We start from the raw sequence: 16,048 nt of genomic DNA, 5'->3' as shown, positions 1-16,048 counted from the left end.
CCCCCACCCCCCAGCCAGAGAAAACAGAGGCTGATGGAGAGGCGAGCAAGAGAAATAAACTCTCCTCCCCTCACTGCACAACACCCTGGGAGCTAAAAATAAATAAAGCAGTGTGTGTCTGCACTGCCATTGTTAGGGTTGCAGCAGGCATCGGTGTTAACACATTAAAAATGTAATTAATAGCCTCTGAGTTGACACTGTTAAAACAATCCTCATGCCAACAGTGTTTAGACTGGAGATTATTTCGTCTGTTTGCAAGTACTGCACGGAGCCACTGTTGGAATCTGCTGTTGGCTCTCACTCTGACCCATCTTATGAGACTGTTCAACAAAATTGGACTGGTCATCCGAAATTACAGGATAAATAGTAATAATTTTTTCAAACATACTTTAGACAGTCTGAATCCATTTTTGTCTTATATGCAGTCAGAATGTGGTATTGAAATGGGGGAAAGCCACTGCTGATGGTTTTACTAACCTCCAAAAGAAACAAATACGATTCTTACAGTCTCGCACATGATGGTGGCTACAACCTTACTCAAGCGCTGTGGTAAGGAGTGAGCTTAGGAGCAGCCGTAGAGAGTAGCTCGGTGATGGTGGGGTTAGATGGCTCGGAGGAAGAGCAGAAGAGGTAAGGGTCTGGCTCTGGTACAAGATTCTGGTTGATGGCTGATGGAGCGGGCTCTGTTGCAGGCCACGGCCACTGCACGAGCACATCTGAAAGTCTTTATGGAGAGGAAGTGGTAATTGTAAGCAGCCCCCAACCATCCAAGCCCTCTGATCTCCCCCTCCATTCAACCCCTTCCCCCTGTTTATTTCTTTCTTTCTCTGTCCGCACCTTCCTTTCCCCTCCTATGCTGTTAATCTTTCAGCTAGTTACCATGGCAGACTTTAAACAGACTGATAGGTTCTTCATGTTGTGGCAGGCAGCATTTTGATCATTTGGTTCCCACAAAAAACTCTACATCTTAGCATTTCCCTCATTTCTCACAAGCAGTGAAAAAAGTCCCTTTCTTTAGGCGCCTCTTGACACAAACAGCGGTCTCTTGGTCGTAAGGTTTCTTCAGAAATATGTATAGTCTTGCAGAGTGAAAAAGTGACTGCTCAAGAAGCACAAAAGCTCAGATAGAAGAAATGAATCTTAACTTTCAATTAGTTTAAAAGTGTTGATAGACAGCCAGTGTAGCCCCATTTTCAGCTGTTAGGTCTGCTTCTGCTTTGGTCTGTGTGTTGGCTTCTATTTTGTTAGGTGTATACACATTTTATGGCTTTGTGTTCCAATGATATACTGTATCTTAGCTCATCTTGGCCTGGTACCGTGAAGGGGAAACTGTGTATTAGAAGTGGAGTGGCAGCAGATTAGTGTGAGGTCAACAGCTCAGCAGTCTGCTGCTGAGAAGTGATCTCATCTGAGTATAGGCACAGTGTGCCAGCTTTTACTGTAGTGCTGACCTCAGGAAGGTAGTTAACTACACATTAAAGGCTGAAAAAACACACAGACGGACAAGATTGATCCTCAGTGTCCCCAAAGGAGGGAGAATCACCACACTAGATAGGCTTTTACCTTTGCCAGCTGTCTGGACGGCATAACCTTTACTGTAAACCTTTAAATAAACTTTATGTCATGTGGCGGATCTTTACAGATCTCTGCAACATTGGCTATAAGTCTGTCGCATATAAACTGACCTGTACCCCATGTAGTTTTCAATTCAAATTTATACCTGTAAATTTATTGGGCATAGATGTTGTGCTTCACAGTTGAGCAAGCTGAAGGATGACACATCCACAGCTGTATCAATCGCCTTACTGTTTCCCTTGTCATTTCCACAGCTATGGAAAAGCCGCGTTTTGTCTGGAGGAGCTAATGATGACCAATCCTCACAATCACTTGTACTGTGAGCAGTACGCTGAGGTAGGTTGCATGTCCGTCATCAAGCATGGGGGCAAACTGTGGAATAAATGTGAATGGTGCCTCTCTCTGCAACACAGAGAGTCAGCGACACACACTTAACGTCATTGGGAATACAGGCTCATGAAAGGAGATGTGTTTACACGGGGTTGTCATGTGTTGCTTATTCAGATGTCATGCTGTCATTGCGTGAACTGCCCTTTAGCACAGCTTATTGGCCGTGTTTAATGCCTCCTAACACAGGTGAAGTACACTCAGGGGGGCCTGGAAAACTTGGAGCTGTCCAGAAAGTATTTTGCCCAGGCGCTGAGGCTGAACAACCGAAACATGAGGGCATTGTTTGGTCTGTACATGGTGAGTACTGCTTTGCATGGAGAGAAAGTGGGAAGAGAAAGAAAAAAACCCCAAAAAACAGTAGAACTTTTTTTGTAACCCTGTGGTTTGTCAAGGTTGAAGCTGCCCACTGAGTGTGTCAAGCAAGACTGTAGTGTGTGTGTGTGTGTGTGTGTAAGCGTGTTTTTGGGGGGGAGCGAAGAAGGGGCTCTCAGACAGGTCAGCTCATTGCTGACTCAGACGGTGAACTCCAGCATCGGAAAAGTCTGCCCCTCTGGAGCTCTTTATTTTAGTAATAATACCCCTTTGGTGAGACCATCTTTATGTTTATGACTTAAATAAATAAAGTAGGCACGGGGTAAAAAAGAGAGAAGCACACGAGACAGAGAGAGCGAGAGCTAGAGCAGAACAACTGTTGTAAGCATTTTGTCACTGGCAAATTATCAAACCAGGTGCCAGTTTGATTGTAGTCTTGGCCGACCAGCGCTTTCATCTACGTATTTGTTTAAACAGGATGTTGTCTGCTAGCGCCAATGCATCATATGTAAGTGAGACCTGACATAAAAACACAAACAACGCGGTGCAGGGAATAAAAGGTGGAGAGGGGAAGCAGGTCGAACACAGAGAGCCCCAGTGTTTTCCTTCATGCTGCACTGGGATTCTTCAGGTACTCCAAACACCTCACAGCAGCCCCTCCCCTCTGAAACCGCTCAGAGGTTTTAGGCAGAGTACAGGAGAAACAGGGCAGGGTCAAACCAAGACATTCGCTTCTGTTAAATCTCACATTCGTCTGGAGACAGAGCAGGCCCTGTACGGCTTCCTGACAAGGCATCTACTGACACTCGGCTCTTTAGTGGATACTTCAGGTGGGAGTTTATTCTTAATCAGGCACAGATCTGTCTGAGGAGTTTGTGTGTGTGTGTGTGTGTGTGCGTGCGCGTGCGCGCGTGTGTGTGTGTTTTGCGGATTGTCAGCTTGTCTCGGTGGCTCGGCCCCTGACAGGTGCAAGAAGTTCAGTGAAAGGGCATCAAACTTTCACCATCTCAGACCATCTGAGTCAGTTCCACAGAAGACCTGGTAGCACTGACCACAGTTGGGTTGTGGGTTAGTTACTCACAACATTTGCGTGGGGATTCCCCTCCATAATGGTGCACGCTGTTATTCGGGGATAGCCTGTCTGGGTTGACATCATCTAAACTCAGGTTTTTTCTTGAGTTAAAAAAAAATAGAAATAACGAAAATGCTTACTAAAAAATACAGAAGCCAAACCATTTTATAGAAAAGCAGGGTCAGGTTGATTGGTGTGTAGTTAAAGTTTCAGCACACTGGTAGGGAGGGCTTTGAAGTGCAGGCAGGGTAAGCCCTCTGGGGTTTGCTGTGTGGAGATGATGGCAGGAACATGGGAAAGACATGGGATTTGTGGTTCGGAGGGGAGCTGTCGGGGCAGGCAGAGACCGTGATTCACACGGCTCTCCTCTCACTGCGCGCCGGGTTTTCCTTTTTTCGAAGACATACAAGGTCCTTTCATCACCAGGAATCGATGGTGTTGGAGAAATTAGGCCCCGTTAAGTGACAATTTACGTATGAAGCATTAAAACACTCACTTTTTCCCCCCATAAATGATTTCTCCTGTGTCATCAGGCCTAGGTCTGTTTTTTCTCTCCATTCTGCCACAATGACTAGTGGAGTGGTAGATGGTAAGAGTGGTTGCACATTCATCTCAATTATGCTTTTATTGCTGTTTCACCAAGTTTTGATATAAGAACACCCCTTCCCCTGTTCTCTCATTCTGTTTCTTCCTCCCATTTTTTCCTCTAGTCTGCAAGTCACATCGCTGCCAGTCCTAAAGTTAGTGCCAAGGTGAAGAAGGACAATATGAAATACGCTGCTTGGGCTGCCACTCAAATAAATAGAGCCTATAAGGTGAGTCACATATAGATGTTCATAATGCTTGATATAAGAGCATCTAGCTTTATTATGTATTTTATTCTTGCCTTCATATCTTTTGTGTCTCTGCCTTCCACTCAGAAACATCTTTTTACTTTTTCCCACATCACCCTTCATTTCGCCAGACACTGAAAACCACCAATCATATGACTCTTCTGTTGTGTTTTAGCTTTCATGGGATATTTGCACACAACATCCAGACGTCCAGAATTCCCCTTCATTTGCATAGTATGCAAAAAGTATTCACCACCACCAAATGACCCCTGAATGCAAAGCAATCCTGAAGGATGCCTTTGACTTGCAGTGTTGGAATAACAGCCCTGTTGTCTTTCAGTTTGTCTGGGTACATTTACTGTTAATGTGTTGACTTAAGGCCACAATGTCTGCTAAGACTGCATCCCACACCCTGGCTTCACAGATGAGCTTCTCACAAAGCCACAATCTGATTCTCCGAGGACAACAATCGCACCAGACTGAAGCACAGAGTTGTCTAGTTCATGGGTTCTCAAAGTGGGGTTCAGTCACCTTCGATTTGAATTGAGATTAGTAGGTCCCTATGAGCCTTATTATAAAATTCAGTGTTGCAGTGTTTATGTGTTTACATACAATATTAAATCAATAGTTTCAAATTTCTTCCCATATAGGGATCCCTGAAATTAAACTTTATTACCACTGGCCAGTGAACCCATTTGAGGATGCTTGAGAAGAAAAAGTTTAAGACCCTTGAGGTGTTTGTTTTGTCTCTGACCTGTTGCCAAAGAGAGAGTAAGAACGTGGGCAGAAAAGAGAGATGAATGATGAAAATGTACGTGTGCCCGCATATTAGTATCTGCACATGCATGCAAAGTAAAGAGGGGAAAAAGTGAGGAGCGGCTCAGATGGTATCACTAAAATGGTTTATGCCGTTGTCATGGCAACCTAGGTATTAAAGCATATTTAAGAGAAAACTTATTTCCCATACGGGCCATATGTGTTGCTTATTTGGGCATCGACAGTTAAATGTGTAATAAGTGGTTCCTTGCTCAGCATGTGTGGGTCCTGTCGAGAGAGAGGTTCCCCGCTGAGCCTCTAAAGACCTCGTCTCACCACACTCGGCTCTCCTTGCCTTATAGACACATTTCACATGTCGAGCGCGCAGTTGCAAGAAGTGTGCATGTAAGTAACGTCACAGTGAGTGTCTCGTCTCTTTTGGAGCTCATGCAGAAGTGTCATGGAAGAGCTCTAAGCTTCTGCTTGCTCCTTTAGGTTTGCATTTAATGAATAGAAAAATTTAGAGGTGGTTTTGGTCAACAAGATTAGCCAATCAAATGTCTCCATTCCACAATACTCCTCTCTTTGATCAGTATGCCTTCTGACCCTTACCTCGCTGTCCTAGGAAGTCTTTGATCCCAGCAGGGGACAAGATGGATATCTCAAAGTGCAAACTTTAAATCCCAAGTCAGGGGCCCAGAAGAAGGGGAGGGACAAAGTGTTAGAAATGAAATTCATATTTGGAGGAAACTTGGTAGTGACCAAATATCTAGAGGACAGAAATGAAGGGTCAGAGGAATCAGGCTTTGACAGGACAGCTGAAGTTGAGTAGAAGGGCAAGTGAAAGGGCTGCCAGCCAGATAACACCCTTAACCCTATTTCCTGTGGACATATTACACCAAATACACCAGATTCTATTATCATTTCAAATGTATTATGAATTCATTATAATAATTCATATATAATTCATAATTCTGATTAGTGCCCATTGCTAGGATACATTAAAGTAAATCAGACAAACTTGGAAACAGACCTGTTATAACATTTTACTTTGGGGTGTTATTTGAAACTTATTACAGGGATTATACAGTAGCATAACCAGTAGTGTAGCACACGTTTTCCTTTCTTAAATATATTCTTCATTGCCAGGGAGGTGTGGGAGAGGGTTTACCCAAAGACAGGGAGCAAACATCTGAGTTTGTAATGAATCAAATATATGGCTATTCGCTACCCAGATACTGTCTCGCGTGTCTTTAACAGCGCTTGTTACAAACAGATGAAAGGGCATAGATTTCAGTTGTCAATGCTCTAGTGGCCCAGAGGAAAATAGTTTTGGCTGAGTTGTTATGATGACAGACTGAAATAGTTCAGCTACTGTTAGAGACCAGTGGACAAAGTTGAAGAGTTAAACAGTTAGAGTTTATGTGGTTGTGACCCCCTGGTGATGATAATGAGATACTTCAGACAGTCACACCTTTGTCCTCCAGGGAGCATGATGTAAACTGCATCCCCTCCCCTCTTTTTCTCCCCTGGTGTACAACCTCTTGTATTTGTTTAAGTTGCCTAGTAATAGTGAGGTAGTTGGGATTTCAACTCAGCTGTGAGTGTGTGTATATGTAGAGTATGTGTATGCAAGCCTGGCACCACGCACATGTGCACTTGTACAATGTTTTTTTTTTTTTTTTGGTTGCTGTGTGAGACAAGTTAAATGAAAAGGTGTTCGGTTGCCTCCTGTATTTTTTTGCTCCCCACCTCCAGTTAAATGACTTCAGAGATCTTTAAAGGGAGCGGCGGTGTGGGCCTCAGTCAGACAGCTGCAGGCTGCTGTGGGCTTGTGCTGGCTGATTGATGGCCCCTTTAAAGTGTTACTCGTGTCAGTCGTCCACATTTATTAGGCCCCAGTACCTGGTGATTGTCATACCTCAGTGTGAGAAAAAGGTGGGCAGGTGAGTGCAAGTGGGAGCAGACGTCAGCGAGAGGTCACGACTGACGGGCGCGTTTAAAAAAAAAAAAAAAAAAACAACAACAAAAAAAATATAATTACCTCGGTGGGGTGGGCTGACATGTGAAAGACCTGGAGATGTGTGGGTTGTAGGTGCAGGGGTCTTTAAAGCAGCCCTACATGGCTTGCCCTCCTGCCCTAGCTCTCTAAACAGATTCTCTGATTAGCTCCTCTGTCACGGACCACAGGCTCCCACTGCGTCATGACTCTATTATCAGATGCTCTAAATAGATGTGGAGCTGTCTGGTCTGCTCCTACTGTTGTAGAACAGGGCAAGAGTTAATGTGGTGGTCTCACCTCAGGCTGAGGAGATAATTGACTACTGGGCCTGGGGTAATGGCGCATTAGGCAGCAAGGCAATGAAATGCACTGATCATTATAGCTACCCCACCACGCACACACACCCTAAATCTAGAAGAATGAGTCACCACTGGAAATTACGTAGCCAATTGCACACCTTAGCCAGCTGCCCTCTCTGAGTTCGGCAAAAGAAAAAGGAAGAAAGTTTTGCCATGGAAATAGAGTATTGGCTAGTTTTAGGCTGCAGTAAGTTCCTGTTTGTAGAGTCCTGCGGCGGACTGGAGGTTGAATGAATAAATGTGTCACGGCATTAAAATCAGCACCTGATGATGAATGTAGGATTGAGCTTTGTCTTGTTTTTAGGAGGGACTGTATGTGATTGCAGAAGAAAAACCCAAGAAACCACCGTTGGTGAAAGCACAAGACTTAAGTTTCTTCAGTCGACTGTGTGTGTTGAAGTATTGAAATTATTGTGTTTACAATGTGTATGAGCCTTTGCCTCTGTCTGATCAAGTGTGCACACCCTCTCTAGGGGCTCATCTCTCACCTTGGACATGAGGAATGTGCTCTGTTGTCCAGAGGCAGTATTGCCATGTGGTTGAAATGGTATCCCCTGCCTGTGTTTGACTTGGGGTAATGGTGTTTTCATAATGATTTAATTGAAAGGACCCTGTAATGCTGTTGCTTCCTGCTTGTCCTTTGCTGTTCAGCTGAGATGTAGCTGTTGACACATCTGCCTCCACAGAGCAGCAGATATTTTTCTATGTTGTGTACCTGGATTGTGAAATGCTGACTGATTCGCTGCAGCTTTCTGTCAGCCTTAACAGCAAATTCTTCCTGGGATTCTACTTACACAGGTTTTGAATTGTAAGTGATGTATCACTGTCTCCTGCTATCTGCCACAGTGTCTTTTTTGATACAACCACTCAGAAGTAGACTCCAAAGTTTAAATTGAAATTTTTGAACACCATTGTTTGTCTCCTAGATTTTATTACATTTGTGTTTAGTGCTAATTAGCAAATGTTAACATGCTGACACGCTAAAGGTAGATGGTGAAGATGATAGACATGCTGTATAGCTGGTGTTGTGAGCATGTCAATTTGCTGACGTTAGCGTTCCGTTTAAAGCACTGCACAAGTACAGCCTTTGCAGAGCTGCTAGTATGGCTGCAGACTCAAAGCCTTGTTTATTTACTCTTAAGGTAACTTTAACTTCTGTCTCACTGTACAGACTAAAGCTTGCAGGAAATGTGTTGCAAATGAGCAACACTGGCATATGATGGAACTACAGGCCATATTGTCTCATCATGATGAACGTAGCAGTTGCTTTATGGTATATATTAAATTATTTCATAAAAATGTATGTTGGTCGCAAATGTGGGTGAGATGAGTTTGACTGACCCTTTATTATCTCCCTGGTCTCCTGCCCAAGGTGAAGGAAGTTGTGTTTCTCTTTGGTGTGTTTTGAGGGGACGCCATGTCTGTTGCAAAAAGTTTAATTGGGTAGAAAAAGTGTGTGCCTGTATGTGCATGCATGAGTAATCCTGTATGTGTTTGTGGATTATAATTTGCGGCACTTCCTGTGAAACCCTGTGGACAGTGTTAAAATTAGAGTGCAGTGTTATGTACTCCTGTACTAGAGGCTATGGAAGTAGACTAATGTGGGATTCACACACACACACACACACACACACACACACACACACATAGACAGAAAAATGGCGCTTATGAAACAGTTTAGGAAAACTCCTCAAATTAGAGGTTTTATTTTACTATGCATGACTTCTTTATCAATTTTATCTAATGACCATTGTTGTGTCTCGGATCATTGTTGCTTCTGGGACAGTGATGCTTAGGGTACAGGGAGGATGATGTTATCAATGTGTTCAAGTGAGTTTGGCTCCCCATAACTTGAGTTGGCGGAGAGACCTAATGAGCTGATGTTCTCTTTTCCTCTCCCCTGCTCCCTCTCCCTGTCTCTCTGTCTCTCACCGTGCTTCTCTGACATGCAGCTGGCCGGTCGTGGGACCAAGGAGAACAAATGCTCCATGAAGGCAGTGGAGGAGATGCTGGAGTCCATGCAGATCACCATGTCCTAGGTTCCCTCGTCCACACCTTTCTCCCTCCCCTCTGTTCACACGCAGTCACTTGGAGCAACATGGCAGCTCAAATAGCCTCGCAATGTGACCAGAGCCATATCTTAAACTAATTTTCTTTTTCTTTATCCCTTCAAGTTCGGTTCTGTAATTGAGTGAACTTGACATGGACAATGGAAGCCATGTCTTCCCCTCAAGTACAAAGGTTTGCCCACCCATCTGGTACATACAGCATCAAAATCCAAGTACTCCAACTTATTTAAACAAGTTCTGCATAGTATTAACCCAGCTGTGATTTCCCTCAGACTGGTCTATACTATTCCTCCCCATCCCATACTGTCTTTTAGTTTAACCTTGAACTGATGTCACTAACTACCGCATCCACATCAAGGCTATAACCATGAAAGATAACAAGCTGTACAGTAATTGCTATTTATAAAGACAGTATGGAGATCCCACCTGTCTGCACTGAGGTCCTTTACTGTTTCCGTACTATCTGTAAATGAAACATCTTTAATAAAAATGCTTTTTTCTTTTGTCAAATTTATCAAAATGTCTTAATAAAAGTAGGACTGATTGCTGAGTTGAAAATGCATTTTCTTCATGAGTGTTTGTGCCATGTAGGAGCAGAGTTAGTGGGTTGTTTATTTGGATTTCCATGTATCGTAACAGTCACGTTGTCCTCAGAAGTGGCATTTATTGACACATTTGAACCTGCTATAACTACCCTGGAAAAGGATAAGAGACATTTGTCATTATGAAGGCAGCAGTGGCAACAACAGGGGCCTCTCCGTTCCCAGTGATTCCAGCTGGGAAATCCTGCCTTTCAATTACCCCGGACAGCAGCTGAACCAACTTCAGCACACTGAAGAACACCTCTGTCATTTCAGTTTAAAGAGCCTTGGAGAATGCTGCCAGTAATTAACACGCCACAAGTTGGAAAGAAAAAAAAAATTCTATTCATGAATCTGGGAACATGCATGACAGGCGGAGGAAGAAAGACATCTTAGTACTGCGAGAGGCAGCCCTGGTTTCCTCTGCTGTCAGAGCAGGACACTCAGTTCACTTGGTCCTGTAATTGTTGAATCTGAATCGATCCAAATGTTCATCCTAAGTTGTCGCTCACTCGTGCAGGGTCAGCTGTTACTTCCATTTCTTTTGTTTATTAAGTCATGGCAATTGTCTCATAATTTCACTCTTCGGCTGATGGAAAACTTGAGCGTTGAGTTTATGGTCTTTTTTGGACAGCCTTTAAATTGAAAGAGGTCACCAGCTCAAAAGCCCGGAGTGTGGAAAGCCATTTTCTCAAGTTTTTAATACTCTCTGGCCTTGGTCAGTGGATGAATGTGTCTGCATTTGATTTGCCTCACCAATCTGGCGGAACCAATGAAAGCCAGGGGACTTTTGAGCATAAACTGACTTGAGTTATTTTTACAGGAAAAGGCTGAGGCTAAATGAAGAGTTGAAGTTTGAAGAGTTGCAGGCTGAAGGCTGTTTGATTTGAAGTCGAATGATTCCTATTTTTGCTGTAACTCCCGTGTAAATATTGCTGTATTCGCAAAGGTCACTTATGAACTTGCAAAGGAAGAATAAAGGTTCTCAATCAGTTTGGTAGGTCGTCATCATGAGATATTGCTCTCCAGTGCCAACCTTACTGAGGCAATAGTGCCATCTGTAGTCTGGATGAAGAACTCATGTATTTGGGAGAAACATTTGACTGTATGCAGCAATGACTGACAGCATGCACCTGGAAGTGGGTGACAACTGTCATGTACTAAACTTAACCTATATGTAATGTTATTTCTTGCCTGTCTGCAGCTCTGATTTGCTGAACAAGAAAAAAAGTGGGTTACGCACCATTTATCACTCATGAATCTGATAAATCTCCTTGCGTTCAGCTGTGCTTTCCAAACATATCCTTGTAGAGTCAAGGAAAATAGCATCTTGGCCCCTGTGTGTACTGCAGAGTCTGAAGGAACCTAAGCATCACTTCTCACCTCGCTGTTTACAACACCTCCAGCTCCTTCTCAACCTTTGTCCCAGTAAGTCCATACCTGGACAGCAGAGCCGGAGCAAAAGACGGCAAGGAGAGGAAAGAACCTTCTAACCCCACTAAGCCGTTGGCTCAGTTTAATGTGTGTCGGGGAGTCACTATTAGCGCTGCCCATAATCCTGGATTCCCTGGGAGATTAGCCCCTGGAGAGGGTTTGCTTGTCCTCGGCTGCTCCACAGTGGCCAGGTTAGCTGAACAGGATGAGCCCCTGGATGATAAGCTTACAGCGGGATAGGGCTGTGCCGATCAGCCTATTCATCAAAAGCAAGGGTGATGACGCTGATTTACAGATGTCCAAGTCCTGAACTGACATAACACATGAAAATATTCCTCCAGTAGTACAAAGATTCTTTCTATTATGGTCTGTCCTCTTTAGAAATATTTATCTTTTATTATTCAAATAATAAAAAGACACATGTCAAATAACTAATGATTTTCCGTTGCAGGTTGTCTATGTTTACCGTTCACCAGACAGCCCATCAAGATGACTGACAAATGTTAAAGCAAGAGGCAAGTAGTTTTCAACTTGGCTTTTGCAATAAGTAAATTTTCCTGTTAAACCACACGACTGTCAAATAAGGATGATTTGCACACATGAATAGATGCTCCTGGAAGGCTGCTGTGCATATTTCAGGCTCTGTGGATGGCAATGTTGGTCTGTTAGTCCACCACTTTGGTCCAGACTGAAATATTACCGCAATTATTGGATGGATTGCCTTGAAATTTTGCACAGACATTCCTACTGATTTTTCTGATCACCTGACTCTTACTACAGGGCCACCATGCGGTTTGGTTCTTAGTGAAATATCCTCACTAACTACTGGAAGAACTGCCATTTTGGATGATCCATAGAGATTTTAATTATCACCTGACTTTTCCTGTAGTGCCTCCAGCAGGTGAACATTCTCACTTATCCTTTGAAATATCTCAACATCTATTGATGGATTGACACATAATGTTGTACAGACATTCACAGTCCTCAGAAGATGAATCCTAATGATTTTGGTGATCCCCTGGCTTTCCCTGCAATAAGTGAAGGGACTGCATTTTTATTATAGCGCTTTAATCCAAAGCAATCTGCAATTTGCCCGTAACTGAGGTTTATTGTTTTGCACCAGGACGCTTTACAGGACATGCAAACATGGACAGGAAGAGCTGGTGCTCAAACCGCAAACCTGTTAAGTAAGTTACAGAGCCACCAACCTACAGACTTGTTTGCATTGCTGACTCTTAGCCTTGTTGTTTGTAGACGAGGAGGGTGCTGGCTTGTGGAAAAGCCAGAGAATATGCTACAGAAGTAGGAGGAATAAGGAAGTTTAAAGTGAAGGTAGAAGATGAGATGATTCAGTGTGAGTCAAGGGCACAAGAAAGTGAAGGGCTGCAAGACAGAGGAAGGAGCAAGCTGTTCTTGATGCTCAGGACTGGAGCTGGGTAAGTTTCCCAAGGTGAGGGAGTGAATGGAAAAGGAGAGCAGTGCTCCAGCTAGCTCATCCGTCTCTGTCTGTTTTAGGGGGAAGATGCTGAGAGTGCTAAAGATGGATGAGGCATGCAGTGCTAAATCCTGCCCTGTCCAGTCACACAAACTCGCCTGGTGATGAAATAGTGTTTTGGCTACGAGCAGGGACAGCCTGACCCACTCCCTCTTTTCTGGGAATGGAGATGCAGGAGAATCAGAGAGTTGGATCAGTGAGGATGGATCAGTCAAATAACACCTGACATGTAGAGGAGAGATGTGAAGAGATACGCAACTGCTCCATTTGCCATGCCACTGGCCATCCAGAACTCGCTTAACAAATTCACAATAATCTGCAAGTATGAGCACTTCAAAGCTTTTGATCCATTTCAATTAGCTTTGAATATTAACACATGTACACCGCAATAAATGCACATTCATTACTTTGGTGTATTTGCATAGACTCGCTTGGCTTGTCATGTCGCATTAACTTGGTTTTCATGATGGAATACATTCTGTGGAAAATACTGTTTGACAAGCATGCATTCATCAAAGGAGGGTTTTTTTTTTTTTGCCTTGGATACAGTGCTGAGAGTTGACCACATTTCATTCATCCATTCAAAGCATCTAAACTGCTTTACTACATACTGATAAGGAGGTGGGACGTTTAAGTGGAAAGGGGGAGATTTGTGTTGCATAATGAAATGCAAGCACCACGAAGCAGTAGGGTCAACTGGCAAAGTGATGCTTTTCTTTCTGGTCATTGCAAAATGATTCCTTGTTGACTGTCTTATTTTTCCCCTACACAATTGCACCAGCATGAATGCGAACTTAATTTTTTCTCCAAGGGCATCGATGCTGGGAAATAATTTCCTCTCAAGGCAAGAGAACATCCCCAAGAAAAGATTGTTGTGTGTGTGTGTGTGTGTGTGTGTGTGTGTGTATGTAAGAGAGAGAGAGAGAGAGAAAGAGGGAGAGAATATGTGGTTATGAAAGTGTGATTATAAAATGTTCAGACAATGTGCAGGCATGCCTTTGTGTCAGCTTGAGTTTGTGTGTGCATGAGAGTGTGTGTGAGACTATGTGGTAATTTCAGCAATATGAAGAGCTTTTGCCCGTGGAATTAAAACTATTGGCTTCAGGCGGTGCTTGTACTCCTAAGCCTCTTGACCAGGAGGCTCCAGACTGCTGCGATCTTCTTCCAGAGGATATTCTGCGGCCTCCACAGGCCTTTCTGGTTGTTGCTCCGGCTTCTCTGCTCTAGGCTCTCTGGCAGAGGCCTCGACCCATGCACATGTTGAGGCTGTATCCTGTCTGCAGACTCTGTCACAGTGTAGCGCATGTGTCAAATCAGAGAGGGGCAAGTTGCTGGCTCCAAAAGACAGTTGTTCTTTCCAGCCCAGGCTTCCCAAACCACAAATCCCCTCTCAGAGCGTCTTCTCAGCCAGAATGCACAGGCTTACCCCACACAAGGCCTGGGGCCTAATTACAAAAAGGAGGGAAAACCAGAATTGGCTACTGATTGAGCTTCCTGGGTGAATGTTAATGGCAACCACAGAGGGATATTTTATACCCTGAGAGGGATGCAGTAGAGACTTGGAGTATGTGGAAGTAGTGGAGGCTTGGGGTTGTACAGACGAGGCACATGGGCTTATGAATACAAACAAGCTATAACATGTTATTTTATTCCATATGCACTGTGAGACACCTCATCTGTGTCTATACTGATAATACCATCCAGGAATGGTAAACACTATTGTACTACAGTGTAGTCAAAGGAGTACGGCATTATCACAACTGGGAACAATGGGACACACATTCCTGCACATTAGAGCTTTGATGGTGTGTGAACACTTTCTTCTTTGGATTTTGATTACCCACATACCATGGTGTCAGGGGTGAAATATAAATACACTCAAGAACTTCACTTGACTATTACCATTTTATGCTGCATATTTCTACAGTACGTGAAGATTTGATAGACAAATATTATAATTTTATATCGCTGCATTCATGTGACAGCATTAGTAAAGTTACATTATATGAAGCTACAGTCCAGCTTAGCATAAAAACTGGAAACAGTGAAACAGCTAACCTATGTGCCATAATGTGCTTGTCAGTGAGTTTCAAAGGTGCCGGTAGGTGGATTTTGTTAGCTTAGGACAGAGCCAGGTCAGCTGTTTCTCCGTTTCCAGTCTTTATGCTAAACTAAGCTAACCGCTAGTTGTAGCTTTATATTTAGTTTAAAGATGTGACAATGGTAAAATCTTCTCAAATAACTCATGGCAAGAAAGTGAATTAAACTGCTTGTCAGCAAGCTTCAAATGTGCTGGTATTTGGATGTTGTTAGCCTAGGACCGAGCCAGGTCAGCTGTTCCTCTGTTTCCCATCTCTGTGCTAAACTAAGCTAACCTGCTGCTGGCCCTGGCTACATATTTAGACACAGGAGTGGAATCACTCTCATCTAACTCTTGACAAGAAAGTGAATAACGTTATTTCCCAAAATGGCCAACTATTTATTTAAACAGCTTTTTGCATTCACCTTGGCCGATCTGACAGGCTATAAATTTCCCACCTGCCCTAAATATGTAGAGAAGCTGCACAGATTTAGAGGTCCAAGAACACTTAGAAGGATGTTTAAAGTCTGATTTTTCTAGAAAAGGCCTTATATTTGACAGATATGAGAGTGGTATTAATCTTCTCATCTACCTCTCTGCCAGAAAACGAGTTACCTGTAGCCTATTTACCAAAATGTAAAAACTATTCCTTTAAGTAACAAATCTGAATACTTCACACACAACTGTGTGCTTTTAGCTCCTGACTCAGCATCCCTGTAGTACCTGTCACGAGGTACTAGGCACAGATCCTTCAAAGCATTGAGCTTTATCTCCAACAGCATGTTTTCCTTTTCAGTTATCGACAACAATATTGTTATTAATTACATCCATATGTGCTCATAAGAGCTGTGGCCACACATGGTTTAATTTATCAGTTGGCTGGTTCTTCTGTCCTCATGGTAGTCATTTGTCTTTTCCAGTGTCTCTAGGGTGACTATTAATTTCCCCAACTATGATAACTGGCAAACACAGATGGGTTTAAAAAACACACGGATCCCCAAGTGAAAAGACCTGACTCAGCCTGGTGTTGTTTGATAAGTGTAAATTATGGCATCAGTGAGAGATTCAAGCCTCCATCTGCAGGACATAC

At 43.4% G+C, this 16,048-nt stretch overlaps 1 protein-coding gene across 1 annotated transcript in view; it reads left to right on the top strand.

The window, feature by feature from the left end:
• Window positions 1-9,918, top strand: part of emc2 (ER membrane protein complex subunit 2) — a 24,919-nt gene extending 15,001 nt beyond the window's left edge. The window contains exons 8-11 of the mRNA XM_023410513.2: window positions 1,830-1,911; window positions 2,152-2,262; window positions 4,060-4,164; window positions 9,252-9,918. Coding sequence (XP_023266281.1) covers window positions 1,830-1,911; window positions 2,152-2,262; window positions 4,060-4,164; window positions 9,252-9,338 — 385 coding nt within the window. The 3' untranslated portion in view covers window positions 9,339-9,918. The remainder of the gene's footprint in view (window positions 1-1,829; window positions 1,912-2,151; window positions 2,263-4,059; window positions 4,165-9,251) is intronic.
• The last annotated feature ends 6,130 nt before the right edge of the window (window positions 9,919-16,048 follow it).

The sequence above is a fragment of the Seriola lalandi genome, unplaced genomic scaffold (genome assembly GCF_002814215.2).
Source record: "Seriola lalandi dorsalis isolate HSWRI2012SDOR001 ecotype SW California unplaced genomic scaffold, Sedor1 jcf7180002054425, whole genome shotgun sequence".
Classification (NCBI taxonomy): domain Eukaryota; kingdom Metazoa; phylum Chordata; class Actinopteri; order Carangiformes; family Carangidae; genus Seriola; species Seriola lalandi.
Note: the sequence above shows the minus strand (reverse complement) of the source record. Positions and strands in the feature narration are given on the sequence as shown.